Raw genomic sequence first — 16135 nt, 5'->3', positions numbered from 1 at the left:
CTATGTTGGCAGAAACAATTTCTTTTTCATCTCACTTGTAGGTATAAACCCAGTGGAAATGTATATCTGTATGAAAAAAAGTGTTCAGAGAAGCACTATTTAACTCCAAGCTGGAAACAGTCCAAATGTCTACCAACAGTAGAATGTATGAATGGTTATATATTCATGCTATACAACACTAAATATGCTTTTTAAAAAGTGTGGGGATTTTTTATATTTTTGTCTAGATTCAGCCCCATCCAACCTAACATGCCTATTATAACTACATCAGCATTCACCTGCATCTATGATAACTCGTATTAACAACTTAGCATGTGTCTTTTCTTATTTTTTCTTTGCATAATTATAAACACACATGCATATACATATATATGTATATATATGCACATATATATGTATCTGTGAGGGAGTTATTGTAAAAAGCAGAATCACAATATACACCATTTCTACATCCTGCTTTGTTTTGTCATAATATTAAAACCAGGATTCCTACATTTTAAAAATAGTATATGTCTGGAATAATATAATGAAAATATTAAATATTATGAAAAACTAAGTTGTTTTATTGAATCTAGTTAGGTATTAATTAGTTCATATCATTTAAGATGAAGAAGTTGGCCAATTCATTATAATAAACATTTATTACCATGCCAGATTATGTCGCTAAGCACTGAGGATTCTTCTCCTCGCTCTCTAAGTATACGTAGGGAATTGAAAGACATGAACTGGGAAAAGGGAACTGTGTAGATGACAAGTGACTATTTTCTTCAAGTGGTAAATTAGGCTCATAGATTGGAAGAAAATTATACTTGCTTTATTTCAACCCAGAGAGTAAAATGATAACAAATGGGAAGCAGTTATGAAGAGATAATTAAATTCAGGATGAAAATAACTTTCTAATAGAAAACTTTAGAGATGGAATGGACTGTCTTGGGGCTCAGAGAGAGATACTTGGTAGTGTACTATGCAAAGATTTCAAGCCACAGGTAGGTAGTCTCACCTAAGTAGGTGGAATGGCATAACTCATATTTATTTTAATTTTTTATTTTCCTTAATAGATAATATTAATATGACCCTTATTTTTAATGGAAGATGATTGAGTGTGAAAACCTAAACCAAGAAGAAATCATTAAAGAACTGGTGAGTGAAAGTCAAATATATTTTCAACCACATTTGCAAGAATATTAAATGGAATATTTTTACACCCCTTTCTAGAGCTCACCTAGGGATTTTTTTCTACCATGTGACCTTTGGCATCATAGAAAAATTATATATATGGTACAACATTCCTTCTTGTGAGAGTAAAAAATGTCATCAATGCAGTTGACAGTTTATAATTTCCAATGGCAAAAAATAACTCCCAATTATTTTAAATAGGAAATAACCCAGTTTCTTTTTCGAAAACAGTGTTTATGCAATGGTTTATCTTATGAGATGGTTGGACAAGAAGGATCAAATACTTCAAAACTGGAGATGTTTTTCTCAGGGTGTCCCCGTATAGTCGGATTATCATTATTTCCTAATTTAACAAGTCTCACAATCGTTGCTCAAGATATAAAAGAAATTTCAGGATTAGAGACTTGTGTACAACTCAAAGAACTTTGGATTGCTGAATGCTATTTAGAGGTAAGTCTAAACATGTAACTTCATATGAAATATTGTATGTGGAATTCTTTGGCTTTGGAAAATAATTCATTGAAATATATGCTTGAGATATGGATCAAAACAGGTGAGAGGAAAAAGGAGACCAAACATGATGAATTGCAATAAAACTCTCTATCCAGTAAAACAAAACAAAGCAAAATAAGAACAGATAAACAGGCAACAGTAGAAATAAATTTATACATGGGAAAATATAGAAATAAAAAATTAAAATATAGACATATCTACTGTTTAGTAATCAAATCAGACCAAATACTACTCAGTATTGCTTAGTAATGAAATCTGGTCACTTAGATAATATTTATATTGAAAAACAATATTAAAAAATTTATGAAGGGCCAAAGATAAGTACATACCATTTGACTCAGAAATCCCTATTCTAAGACTTTGTCCTAGAGAAATTCAACAGCAGAAAACAAATGTATGTATGATTATTTATTTTAGTATTATTTATAATAGCTAAAATTTTAAAATATAAATATGCTACATATAGGGTTATTTTAAAGAAAATGATAATAAACTTCATGAAATATTTTGTAATTATTAAATATTATAATTTGAAAATTATGAAAACATTTTAGGTGGTCTTAAGTTTAAAAAACATAAAATCTTATAGGTATTATGATTATAATAATATAAAATTAGGTATAGAGTTGATTTAAACTTAAAGAGAATATGATCCCTAGCTGATGTGGCTCAGTGGATTGAGTGCTGGCCTCCAAACCAAAGGTCGCTGGTTCAATTCCCAGTCAGGGCACATGCCTTGGGTTGCAGGCCAGGTCCCCTGCTAGGGGCACACGAGTACAACTACACATTGATGTTACTCTCCCTTTCTTTCTCCCCTACTTCCCCTTTGTCTAAAAATAAATAAATAAGATGTTTTTAAAAATAAAGAGAATATGAAATTGAAAATAGCTGTGCCTGGGTGGACAAATTATATATTTTTCTTTTAAAATTTTATTTAATTTTTGCCCTGGCTGGTGTGGCTCAGTGGATTGAGTGCCAGCCTGAGAACCAAAGGGTTAATGGTTTGATTCCCAGTCAGGGCACATGCCTTGGTTGCAGGCCAGGTCCCCAGTAGGGGGTGCACTAGAGGCAACCACACAGTGATGTTCCTCTCCCTCTTTCTCCCTTCCTTCCCCTCTCTCCAAAGATATATAAATAAAATCTTTTTTAAAATTTATTTAATTTTGCTAGATACTGATTTTGCAAAAATGTGATCTTTAAAAGAAAATATACTTAATATCTACTCTATAAAAAAGGCTACTGGCAAAACATAAGCTAACACTACTCAGACTGCTCTTTTTTTTTTAACAGAAAATTGGAGGTCTTCGAGAATGTAAAAATTTAGAAAAACTGTATTTGTATTATAATAAAATTTCCAAAATAGAAAATTTAGAGAAATTATTGAGATTGGAGGTTCTTTGGCTGAACCACAATACAATTAAAAATATTGAGGTAAGATAATTTCACTGTATATGTAAAGTTAATTACTACTCTGGATTGTAAATCAGAATGTCCAAGATCATATTATGCTTAAAAGCCAAAATATTTATGGTTTAATTGTTGTTAAGAAGAATTAACATAGAGAATTTCGTATATGTTATTTCCTTTACTCGTCCCACCAAGCCTCAGAAGTAAAGTATTATTGCCTCTTTGGGGATTAAAAAAAAAGAGGTTTAAAGAAATTTTATATATAACTTGCTTAAGATTATAAACACACTCTGTGTGATGTGCTTTTTCCTATTCCTCTTCCTCATTTCCTCTTCATTCCCTCCCTGCTTCCTCCTCCTCCAATCACTCTCTTCAGGTTACAGAGAAACAAAGATGGCTTCATCGAGGTACCCACTTATTTCTGTGCTCAGTGCTCAGAACACCTGAAGGACTAACCAGATTGATCAGATGGTTTATAAACGTAAATTTGAATGATTTTTCCTAAATTATATACTGTCTAAATTTTTAGGGTTTGCACACTTTGAAGAATTTAAATGACCTCAACCTTGCTGGAAATCTCATAAGCAGCATTGGTATGTACTGTCTCATTTGGAATGTAAGATAATGCTACAATAATATCTTATCAGTATAAAAAGTACATTTCTTTCTTTTACACTCTTTTGTCTGATATCTTTGGAAAGCATTTCTAAATCTATGATTATAGGGTGTGAAAATATTATCCATTAATCAGTGGTTACTAATTAGACAGTGTTATTTTTAGTCTTATTGACATGCAAGAATTGATGCCCATATACAACTCAGAAATATAACAGGATATGAACAGAGGGTAAAACAAATGTAATTTTTCTTTCACCTTGTTTTTTAAATTAAAGGTCGATGTCTTGATCCCAATGAACAACTGGAAAAATTAAACCTTTCTGGTAATCAAATATGTTCTTTCAAGGTATGTTGAAGTGGAATACATTTTTATTTATCAGCTTGGATCATGAGCCATCTTATTTCAAAAATGGACTAAACAGACCCCTTTTAAGAAATAATTTAATCCTTTTGGACTTCCCCATACTCCTGGAAACTTTAGTGTTAGATAAATTGACACTAATGATCTGACACTATTAAAACCAAACAAATAACTATTCACTTGGCTTTTAGGGTACTGCTTTCTCTTAGTTTTCCTCTGATCTTTGTAGCTACACCTTTTCTGATTATTCATCCTTTCGTAACATAAAAAAATTGAACTGCCTCGGGTCCATCCTAGGATCTTTTCTTATTTCTATCTGCCTTTATTTTGTAAATAATCTTATAATATCTAATGACTTTAAACACATTTTATCCACTTATTCCTCCTAAATTGGTATCTCTAACATATGTGTCCAAACTCTATGTACCAACAAAAAAGAAAATACATTTGATTTCACTCACTAGTTCTTTAATGATTTCTTCTTGGTTTAGGTTTTCACACTCAGTCGTCTTCCATTAAATACATATCCATTAGAGTGATTTCCCTAACAACTCCCCAAACTATAGATAGCTCCTGTTCTAACTCAAACTGACTTTCCCCCCGTGGACACTTCTTCTCATGCAGCCTTCTCCACCTCTCTAAGTGGTGTCTCCACTCTTCTATTAACTTAAGCCAAAATCCTTAGAGTCTTTTTTGACTCCCCTTATTCCTTCATATTCCACATTCAATCCATTAGCAAATTCTGTTGTCTCTACCTTGAGAATATGTCCAGAGTTTGACCATTTTCTTACCACCTGCATCACTACCTACCTGGTTTAAGATACCATTATCTCTAACCTGCATTATTGCAAAAAAAAAAAAAAGTCCTCTTTCTCCTATTGCTATGATTAGTCTGTTCTTCACACAGCAGCCCATTCCTTTAAAATTATATCGGATCAAATCACTCTTCTCTCATCTCTTTCAAAGTGAAAGCTATTACTCAGTGGTTACAATAACCACAAGACTAACTAATCTAGTCCACCAACTGTCCACCTGACCACAGTTTCTACCACTCTCCCCTTAGTTTACACCTTTCCAGCCACTCTGGTCTCCGCACTGTTCCCTGCGCACACTCCCTTTAGGGCTTTTGCACTTGCTGGGATGGTCTTCCCCCTGTATATCCTCACGGCTCATTTCCTCATTTCTTTCAGGACTTTGTTCAAACGTTATGTTCTTAGTGATGCCTTTCCAGCCCAACTGATGTAAAATACCAACAACCCCTATCACTTCCCCACTCTGAAGCACTCCCATCTCTTTTTCCCTGTTTTATTTTTCCTCTTGGCATTTATCCATATCCCTTACTAGAATACAATCTTCATGAATACAGAAACTTGGTCTGTTTTGTAATTAACCTTAAACATTTGTCAAGCACTTGAATGAAAGAGAAAAAACAAGTTTTAAAAAAACAATGTTTATGGCATATAATGTGAGTGAAAAGTTGGCATTCATGATTTTGATAGTGTCAGATTAAAGGTGCATGTTCTAACACTTCCTCTAGAAAATGCTGAAGAAAGATGAGTAAATTTACTGTAGAAATACTCTTGAATTGATCAGTATTAAAATAGGCATTCTTTTACTCAAAGAAGAATATAAGACACCAAAAAGCTGCGGAATGAGGCAGAATGTTATAAGCACCTTAAAAAAGGAAGGGAAGGGGAAAGTCAAGGAACATATAGCAAGGACTCATGGACAAAACCAAAGGGGAAGAGCTGAGGGAGGGAAGGAGGAAGGGGGCAAGGGAAAGTGGTGGGGGGGGTAGACAGAGACAAATGTCTTTGAAAAAATAAATTAAAATAAAATTTTAAAAAAAGAAACTTAAACTTTATTTTGTCGGTCAAAATCAGGAGGAAATATTTGATGTGGTCACACCTTGAAGGGTTGACAGACTTTCCATAGGCACTGCGGGAGGGTCTTCCAGGCAGTGACAGGTAGCCCTTCTCAGGTGGGGAGGACAACATGCACAAAGGCCTGGGGGTCAGAAATCAAAGGATATATTTGAGTAATAGCAGCAGCAGAATCAGAGGGAGCTGTGACAGAGAAATGCTGTGGGAGGTCATGTTTAATCCACCACATGAGACATGAATAGCAGTTACCTAAGGAAAGAGCATTCTGCACAAAGTGTGCAGGACTTAAGTGGTGGAAAGGAAGGTAGCAAATTCAAGGAACTAGAAATCCGGTGTGGTTGGAACAGAGTGAGACAAAGAATCACGAGCTGAAGCTAAAGAAGAAAAGGGCAAAATGCTGGGAGGATAAGGGATTGCCCTGCCAGGAAGTCAGACGGAATTCTGTCCCCCCGGCCAGCCCTGGCAGCCTTTGGGCGAAGAGTACAGGCTGCATAGACAAGAAGATCTGTCCGTTCCAGCCCTGCCACAAACCAGACACAGCATAACGCAGTGGTGACAGGAAGTTTACGTGAAGTAATAGTGTAAAGGTCTTAGAATTTTAATGACTTGCCCACGGTACACACTCAATAGATATGATATTTTATCATTATTACTATCAGTTTAATTATGTTAACGTATTCTATTTCAATTTGGGAATAAAAATAAGGTTATTGTGAAAATTCATTGTATGACCTAATATTAAAAAGACTTCCTATAATAATGATATTTATTTATTGTAAAAGCATTGAACATGATTCACAGCAACTTTTACTACTATCATGTTAGGAATATTCCTGAAACACCATTATCTTGAATTTTTATCTCTAGTCTTTCCATCTACCCTAAAAAGATACTATTCTAGTAATGATGGAAAACTTCTGTGCCACTTTTCATCTGCATCAGGTACCACAACACTACTTCTCAGTGACAAAAATGACTCCAATATCATCTGAATTTTGAGTGTAGGTGGTGGGGGGGTTCCTGTGTAAGATTTCCAGGTTCACCATCTTCTAGCCCAAACTGATGTTCAAATGCAACATAGCCACCCAGAAATCAAAGACTTGTCTTTATGCATCAGAACAGTCTGAGGTTTGTCTTCTTTGCTTCTTTAGAATTTGACCAAATGATTCTCTGCACGGCTCTGACCAGAAATTTCCCTTTCAGAGCAACACTGCTTAGCTCCACCAGTGCCCTGGGCCCAGCCCATAGCCCAAGGCCCTGCCAGTAATCCATGTCCTCACTTGTCAGAGAGTTTGGACACACGTTGGCTACCTGACCTTGTCTTGCTTTTACTCTAGCAGCTTCCCCATCCCATTTGTACTTGATCTTCAGAGCTAACGTTTCCTGGTTCTTGCTTTAGATTTCCCTTAGCTCTGATTCTGACTCTCCTGCTTAGCCCTTCATCCTTTCAAGTCCAGCTCCACCATAGCACCCTCCTCCCCCAGGAAGCACTCGAGTAATGCTTTCATTGAGGAAAATATGAGGACATCTTGGAGGTTGGAAGGAAGTCATAATCATTCAATTAAATTCACATATTTAGTGCTTACTGTGTTCTAAAGGCAGAGTGCTGGGAATGCATTGTTAAACAGGATACAAACTCTGCTCTCAAAGACTTTATCTCAAGAGTTGCCAGACTTTTCTATAAAAGGTCAGATAGAAAATATTTTAGGCTTTGTGGGCCACATGTGGCCTCTGTCATATATTGTTCTCCCCCCGCGCCCCCCCAGCACTTTAAAAATGCAGTCACTATCCTTAGCTTGTAGATAGAGGACCAAAGCCCATGTAGATCCTTGGCTTATAGACTTGTGGACGCATAAGCAGTTGGTGGTAGGATGTGATAAATTCTATAGCAAAGGTAAGCCCACTGGCTAAGAGTTCATAGGAGAAGTATCTACCCCAAGCTTGGAGGATGAAACAGGCTCCCAAAGAAGATGATTTTTAGGTTGAGTCTTGAGAGATTAAGAGGTTAAATTGGGGTGAAGTCCAGTTCATTCAAAGGCAGCAGCATGAGTGAGGGTCTGAAGGTAAGATAAGGTCTGGTACATTCTGAAACTTCAAGTTTTTCAGCATGTGGCAAAAACATAAAATCTCAGGGCTTCAGTTGGAAGAAGCAAGACTGAAGGGCAAAGCAAAGACCAGATGCCAAAGATGACTGAGACTTCAGGATAAAAGATGTTGAGACAGTCTGGATGTACATCATTGACCCTTCTGCCTCCACAGGTTGAGAGAAAACATGAGGCCCCCCGGAGAAAGCTAGGTCTCAGTTGTCCTTAATAGGTAGAAAACACATTCACAGAAACAAGCAACGCTATTTTTAAAACAACTGAAAATCAGGAATTTAATGGTGATTACGATAGAGCAGGGATGAGAAGAGCAGATCTGGAGGCCGAGAAAAATGGCAAGTAGTGTTCCCAGGTGGTGAGGGGGTCGGGGGGTGAAAGAGAAGCAGATGCATTGGGGTTGTTAGGAGCTGTGCAGAGAAGGAAATGTTGTCTTAATGAATAAACATGCTCAAGTGACTGGCTCCAAGGCTCCAGGTGGAATACATGATTTAGTAAATATTCTTGGGCCTTTTTTTAAAAAAGTACAACTTGCACACATAGTTATATAGAGTCATCTATTTATTAATGATCTATTGTCATATATTTAGCATGTGTTCCAGTAGAGAAGGATATTTTCTCCATCAAAATCGCTTTGACATATTGAAGCAGATAATTAGGATGCATTGTATTACATTATGGTGATCTCAAGTGTTCAAAAACCCCCTTTAGAAATGGACAGTTGCAATTAATTAAACATTATTACTGTTGCTGTTTTAGGACCTGACTAATTTAACCAGGCTTCATCGCTTAAAGGATTTATGTCTGAATGATCCTCAATATAAAACCAACCCAGTTTGCCTGCTGTGTAATTATTCCACACATGTACTGTATCATTTGCCTTGCCTTCAAAGACTTGACACATTTGATGTGTCAGCAAAGCCAATCAAGGAACTGGCAGATGTAAGTGCATCCCTAATCAGGTATCTGTGACTTAAGTTCGATTAACTGCTTCTTTCTGGTGATGTCCACATGTGGTAGGTCGTATTCATTCTTGTCAGAAGTTTGACTTTTGCCCCAGTGGGCTGGGCATTTCACACAAAAATATACCAATAATAACATTAGTACCAGGATTTCAATTTTGATGACAGTGCTCAAAGGTGAAAAAAATGGAGAAATATTTTAATTTATATAAAACTAAAAGGAGGAAATCTAAAAAATTATCATTCATGTTAAGAATAATTGAACTAGTGCTATATATACAAACATTAATAATGCCTAAGTAGAGTAGAAATGAAACAAGTAACCTGCTCTCATTTGAAATTTTATGTGTCAGAATTGGAAAGTATCTGTGGTGGATGGTAGTATGTCAGGATTAGGTCAATTTTAATCTAATTAAAGATGACTTGGAGTTCCCTGGAAGTATAAGTGGAACCACCCACACTGCCAAAATCTTGAAGATCTCTGAAATCTTGAAGAGAACTATGCCAGCACTTCCACTGATGGGGAACCTCCCAGTAAAGGGGCTACTTTGACATGCCACCAAAGGTCTGTAATCTCAGAATAGAGTTCGTAGGAAGTCACCGTGTTTATTAATAGTCTTTCCGTGTATTTCTACTTCTCTCTGCCCTATCTGTCCATTACAATCAATAGTTTCTGAGTATGTAGAATGTGCCAAGTATGTGGATACCCTTACACATGACCCTCCCATTCTTTCCTGTGGCTGATTCATCATCTCAGCATAGATCAAGAATGTCTTTATTCTTTTATCTTAACTTGTTTCTCTCCTCTTGCCAGTCTGAGAATTTATTCTCAAATTCCATTCTCTCTTTTCTCCAAAACTGAGATTATCATCCCTTCCACCCCAATCTAAGAAGTAAACTTCCCTGCAGTATAAAGCAAAGGACTAGAGTTCTTGTCTACTAGCAGATGTTTGGAGTCATTGGGAGGCCAAGGTGGAATGCCTTCTCTAACAATTATGTTAAGTCTAAAGTAACAGCAAAATTTTGCAGTGACAACCATATTTTTGAAATTTGCATTATCGTCTCTGTAGTTTTACCTCAGGCTGTTGCAAAGGTGAGCAGGTGAATACGCTTTGTGAAATTACTTGGCTGGTTCATTTATCTAACAAATATCTAATGCCTATCACATTCCAGGCACAGTTCAAGGCACTAGAGGTATAAAGTGACCTAAACAAGCAAAATCCCTGCTTTCTTGGAGCTCACATTCTATTGAGAGGAGACAGATAATAAGCAAATAAATAAGGAAACAACTAATATATCAGATAGTGATAAATGCTATGGAGAAAATAAACAAGGGTGGAAGAAACAGGATTGTTGGTAGGGGCAGTGGACGTGGTGTTAGCTATTTTATATAGCATTGTTGGGAAAGGATTTGCTAAGGTGACATTTGAGCAGAGACTAGAAGGAAGTAAGGAAGCAAGCTCTTCAGGGGTCAGCCAAGTGTAAAGACCTTGATGCAGGAGCATGCCTCACATTTGAAGAACAACAAAGGCTGGTGTGGATGGAGCTGAGTGAGTGAGAGGAGAAGAAGCAAGAGATGGAGACAAGAGTGGGGGTGCTGCAGATCATGGGAGACTCTAAGTACTTTGTTGTAAGGACTTTGGCTTTTATTCTGAGTGAGGCAGGGGCCACTGGAAAATTTTAAGCAGAGGGATGACAAGATGACTTACGTAACTTAGAAGGATCCTTTTGGATTATGGAATAACAATAAAGGATTAGGGAGAAAAAGGTGAAAGCAGAGAGACAAGTTAAATTCCAGTAACTTGCATGAGAGATGTTGATGGTTTGATACAGGGTGCTAGGAGAGGTGGCGGTGAAAAGTAGTCAGATTTTGGTAGTAGTTAGAAGGCGGAACTAACCTGGATTTGCTGGTAGATTGGATATAAGGTGCAGAAGAAAGGAGTACAGAATAATTCCAAGTTATTGGCCCAAGCCACTGAAAGAAGGAAGGGAGTTGCTATTTGATGAGATGAGGAAGAGATTGGGGAGAGTAGGTTTAGAATTACAATTTAATTTTAAGCATATAAATTTTGAACAATCTTTTGAATATCCAAGGGGAGATATCCAGTAAGTAGCTGGATACATGAGTCTGCTCTTTTATAGAGTTGACTGGGCTAAATTGATAATTTAGTAATTTGCTCAATCTAAGACAAGTTCATTTAGAGCATCCTTTTATAGAGTTGGGGGGAAAAAAATGAAATCCTCTTTTAACTATGCTTAAAAATGAATTTAATATTACATTTGCTTTTAATTCTTTTTAATTTCTTTACTTTTCACTAAATTAATCAAGTAGAAAAAATGTAGTTATATATTTGCCTTAGTAGTTGGCACTGCCTCATTAGCTACATGATACTATTTTGGAAATTGAATTCTATCTGTAGTCTCTTTATATTGTTATCCTGGAAATAAGTGTGAATATGCCTCACATTTAAAATATTATCCATAAAGAAACCTTTTGGAATTTTATATTTTGTTTATTAAGTTTCAATATAGAACTCTGTATAACCATTATCCTTTCAACATCATTATTAGTAATTGAAAATGCAATTTTTTCTAATTGTTATTTAGAATATATTTATTCTAATTGTTAGAATTGTTTATTCTAATTGTTACTTAGAATATATTGCACTCATAATATACTGCTAATAATTACCTATATTGTTTTTATTTCAGCTAATCTTTTGGTTTTTTTTCACTTTTAGATCACAGCAATGAAAAAAATAATGTATTACAATATGCGTATAAAAACTGTTCAGAGGCATCTTAATGAAGACCTTGAAAAACTGAATGATCGAAAATGTAAATTAGAGAAGTTGCCAGAAGAACGAATAAAATTACTCAGCTTTGTGAAAAAAAATGTAAGATTTAATACTGTTCATTTTCAGTGGCCACATCTTAAGAAAGCTGATGGATAAAATAGCATTGTATTTTAAATTTATATATATTCACATATACATATGTTGATAAAAATTAGTATTGAGTTTCAAGTCAAGCCTGCTCCCAGAATGTTTTGATTCCAGGTGCTTCACTAGGCTTCATTCTGTGCTTAGAAATCTAAGTTCAAAAAAAATATATAAAAATTGTAAAGTACTAATTAATTTAATATATTAGAGTTATAGAGATCTGTTAAACTTATCTCAGCTTCATTTTTATTAGATACCAGTAGGTTGTACTCAAAATTCATTTTCTCATCTAAAGAGTTGAAATATCCCTTTAATAATATTATTAAGGTATACAACAAGGTAAGAACTTTATATCAAGCTATACTTTAGTAGTTATATTTTGTACACTTTTTTATTTAGATTAAATTAGATTTCCTTTACTAAAAATAGATTCTGAAAAATTAAGGATTGTTTACCTCAAAACAGAATTTTGTATATAAAAGAACCATGTATTTTTTAAGTATGCGAAACTAATGGGTTATTCAACACACGGTATTACAAAAATAGATAAAACTACTCAGGGATAGGAAAGTTGGATCCTTAATTAACATTTTACTAAAGTAAATACCGACTGGGGAAAAAAGATTTAAATGTAAATATGAAAACATGAAAAACTGAAGAATATATAGATTAATATATTTAACTGATCTCAGCCTTCCAAATAAAAGAAATACCAGAAACCACAAAGGAACAGAATTTAGATTTGGTTTAAAAAAAGAAAAGATAAAGTGCTTTTATTTTAAAAAGCATCTTTAATGAACATAAACAACAAATGACAATCTGAAAAGTGAAAAATGGTTTTCAACAAACATGATGGACAAACATGTTATCCTTAGTATAAATGGACTCATAAGTAAAACAAGAAGTAAATGTCTAAATATAAAAATTTATATTTTTACATAAACTATCATTTTACAAAAGAAATTAAAAATTACTAATAAACACTTGAAAGAACTTCAACCTGATTATTAATCTCTGAGTGTGAATTCAGAGAACCAGCAACCATTTTCACCTGTAAAACTGTCAAAGCATTATGCATGTGGAACTCATGCTGGTAAAGAACGGTGTGACATGATCACACCACTGATGGAATATAATAGGGATATATCTACATATATGCCTAAAAGTGCTCATAGCCTGTGACCCAGTAAATCTACTCTGACACTCTATTCTAAAGATTTGGATAAATACATATATATTTAAGGATATTCGTCACTGCACTATTAATAATAAAAAAACCAGAAACTACCTAAATGTTTAACAAGAGAGGAAGAATTATTTATTTTTAAGATAGAATAGTATGCAGTCATTAAAAATCAAGTGTTAAAAATATATTTAATACTATTTCTAAAATGAACAGATTTAAATTCATATTATGGTCAGAAAGGTATTCCTAAAGTAAAACATTAATTACTAAAACATTAATTAAAGTAAAACAAAATTTAAATTATTTATTTGAATAAACATCACAGGAGAACCAGTATATGGAAAATCGTTTTTTTCTTTTTTAAAGATTTTATTTATTTATTTCTAGAGAGAGGGGAAGGGAGAGAGAAAGAAAGAAAGGGAGAGAAACATCAGTGTGTGTTTGCCTCCTGCGTGCCTCCTACTGGGGACCTGGCCCACAACCCAAGCATGCATCCTGACTGGGAATTGAACTGGCGACCCTTTGGTTCGCAGGCTGGCGCTCAATCCACTGAGCCACACCAGCCAGGGCTGGAAATCATTTTATATCTGCCATTTTCATGTGCAAATGCATGTAAAACCTGCAATATGAAAAATAATATCCATAGAAACCACAAACATTTTTATAAATATGCTTAATTGGTTTTTGTGGGGTTTTTTAGCAGTTGGATATAGCCATTATCGAGAGGCAGGAAGAGAGTTAGTAAATTTCTATTTATGTACACATCTCTGTGTACAGTACAATTTATCCTGAAATCCTTCAAGGCTGAAATTAGGGTAAGGCAAATGATGTACTCATCCCAGGCCCTAAATTTAAGAAAGGGCCCCAAACCTCAATAATCAAGATAATATCACATTTAATGCAATATTTTTTAAAAGACAAACAATGTATAAAAGTTCATTATGAATAAAAAACCACCCAAATATCAAAATTTTAAATAAATGTATTGCTATATTGAGCCATATAGGAAAGACCGAGGCAAAAGGAAAAGTGCACCCTATATACACACACATATATATGCTTTTGTATGTTTTTTTATGATTTTTCCCATAATGCAAAACTAGTTGAAAAAATATTGAAAATTTTAAAAGTATGATAAAAGTCACATTATTTGAAGTTTAAATACTTATACCAGGGGTGTCCAACCTGCAGCCCACAGGCCACATGTGGCTCAGGATGGCTATGAATGCAGCCCAGCACAAAATCATTAACTTACTTAAAACATTATGAGACATTTTTTGGTGATTATGTGCCACAGTGTATTTAATGTGTGGCCCCAGACAACTTTTCTTCTTTCAGTGTGGACCGGAGATGCCAAAAGGTTGGACACCAAGACCAGCATTTATTATCATTTTACTCTGGTTTAATAGAATCAAATTCATCAGTAATATTGAAAAACATATTTCATTGCTTTTCTCATTTTCAGTTGAGAAAACTGCCACATTTGAAATATTTAAGATTGTTTTTCACTTAGTCAAAAGAAATTGGCTGACTGAATTTAATGCTGAAGTTATAATAATCACTTGCTGGCCGTGTTTTTTATGATGTTTGGCCTATTTGTTACCTAGATTTCTACTTTGTTGATTTAAATTAACTATATATTTAATAGACTTAACTAAAAATTTTTGCTCTCTGGTACATTGATCTCAACAGTTGGAACAGGAACTGGATGAACTCAAAGGATCTGGCAAAGAGCAAAATGAGAAATCCAATAGTAAAGCAACGGGGCTTGAAATACCAGAGAACTCTGAAACGGTCACAGAAGAAACAAGCCTTCAGCAGAAGTTAATGACCAAACTAAATGCCTTGAATAAAAGGATAACATTCTGGAACAAAAAACTAGATGAGTATGTTTAATGAGAGAGCAGAATGTTCTGGGCCAACAGTTGAGCTCAGTGTCCTCCTTTGGGGGTGGAAAGTATTATAGTATTAAGTGAAACATGAAGTGTGTTTCCTCGTAGAGATAGGCATCATTGCTTCAAAGCTAGCATACAGTTTTTCTCAAAGGCAATACTTAATTAGGAACAGTGAACTTCCCTTGAGTGGCTTCCTGTCACATCTCTACTCTAGTGACTGCAAACTAAAACAATTAGTTGGGGTTTTTTTTAACATTAACTGCTGCCGGTGCAAAAACTCATGGCATAGACGAGACTGGGCTAAGCACATACACAGTTGTCTGGAATAATGTAGAAACAAACTTGGGTTGCATAATCAACTAGAAATATAAACCAAGAAGACTTAGTAAGTACTGTGATATTTTAAAAAATTTACTAGGGCACCAACTGAATAAGTTAGTTTGCCCTGTAATAATACTAACAAAATAATAACTAACATTAATTGAGTTCTTACTCTGTGCCAAACTCTTTGCTAAGAGCTCTACATGCATTTTGCATATAATCATCAAAAAAGCCTATTCAGGTATAGGTACTATTAATATTGCCATTTTACTGAGAATCTGCAGCATAAAAATGTGTGACTTGTCTAAGATCTGAGAGCAAGTGGTGGAGCCAAGAGTCTTCTTCATTTATTCTGCATAATATTGAGGTGAAAATAATTGCCAAAAATAAAATGTCTTTTAAATGGTTTAACTATTAATACCACACTTTCTTTATCCATTGACAAAAGCCTTGTATTTTAACATCAGCTTTTAAAAAAATCAATCATGAATTTTAATGTTGTGATTTGTAGATCATTTAAATAGCTTTATATATTTTTTTCTTAAATAGAATTGAAGCAATTTATCGCATTGAAGTAAAGCAAAAGAAGAAAAGTCGTGGGTTATTGATCCCATTTTTGTTAATTGAGTTGGAGACTGTGGGAAATATCCACTTTGAAGAAGGCACTCAATCTGATGACTGGTAAATCTGTTTGAAATTTAGTTAAGTTTAAAGATAATTTTAAGTGCTTAGGATCATCAACCAAAATATCAACTTATAAAAATCTTAAAAC

At 34.6% G+C, this 16135-nt stretch overlaps 1 protein-coding gene across 1 annotated transcript in view; it reads left to right on the top strand.

Moving 5' to 3' along the window:
- Nucleotides 1-1092: 1092 nt before the first annotated feature.
- LRRC9 (leucine rich repeat containing 9) overlaps nucleotides 1093-16135 on the top strand; it is an 88316-nt gene continuing 73273 nt past the window's right edge. Inside the window, exons 1-9 of the mRNA XM_054567034.1 lie at nucleotides 1093-1140; nucleotides 1408-1626; nucleotides 2980-3120; nucleotides 3626-3689; nucleotides 3990-4060; nucleotides 8817-8999; nucleotides 11761-11916; nucleotides 14840-15033; nucleotides 15913-16044. Of these exons, the coding sequence (XP_054423009.1) occupies nucleotides 1093-1140; nucleotides 1408-1626; nucleotides 2980-3120; nucleotides 3626-3689; nucleotides 3990-4060; nucleotides 8817-8999; nucleotides 11761-11916; nucleotides 14840-15033; nucleotides 15913-16044 (1208 nt within the window). The remainder of the gene's footprint in view (nucleotides 1141-1407; nucleotides 1627-2979; nucleotides 3121-3625; nucleotides 3690-3989; nucleotides 4061-8816; nucleotides 9000-11760; nucleotides 11917-14839; nucleotides 15034-15912; nucleotides 16045-16135) is intronic.

Source organism: Pteronotus mesoamericanus, unplaced genomic scaffold (genome assembly GCF_021234165.1).
Source record: "Pteronotus mesoamericanus isolate MK-2021 breed Mesoamerican mustached bat unplaced genomic scaffold, CSHL_Meso_final contig_182, whole genome shotgun sequence".
Taxonomy (NCBI): Eukaryota; Metazoa; Chordata; class Mammalia; order Chiroptera; family Mormoopidae; genus Pteronotus; species Pteronotus mesoamericanus.
The sequence above is the reverse complement of the archived record's forward strand: the minus strand, read 5'-3'. Positions and strand labels throughout refer to the sequence as shown.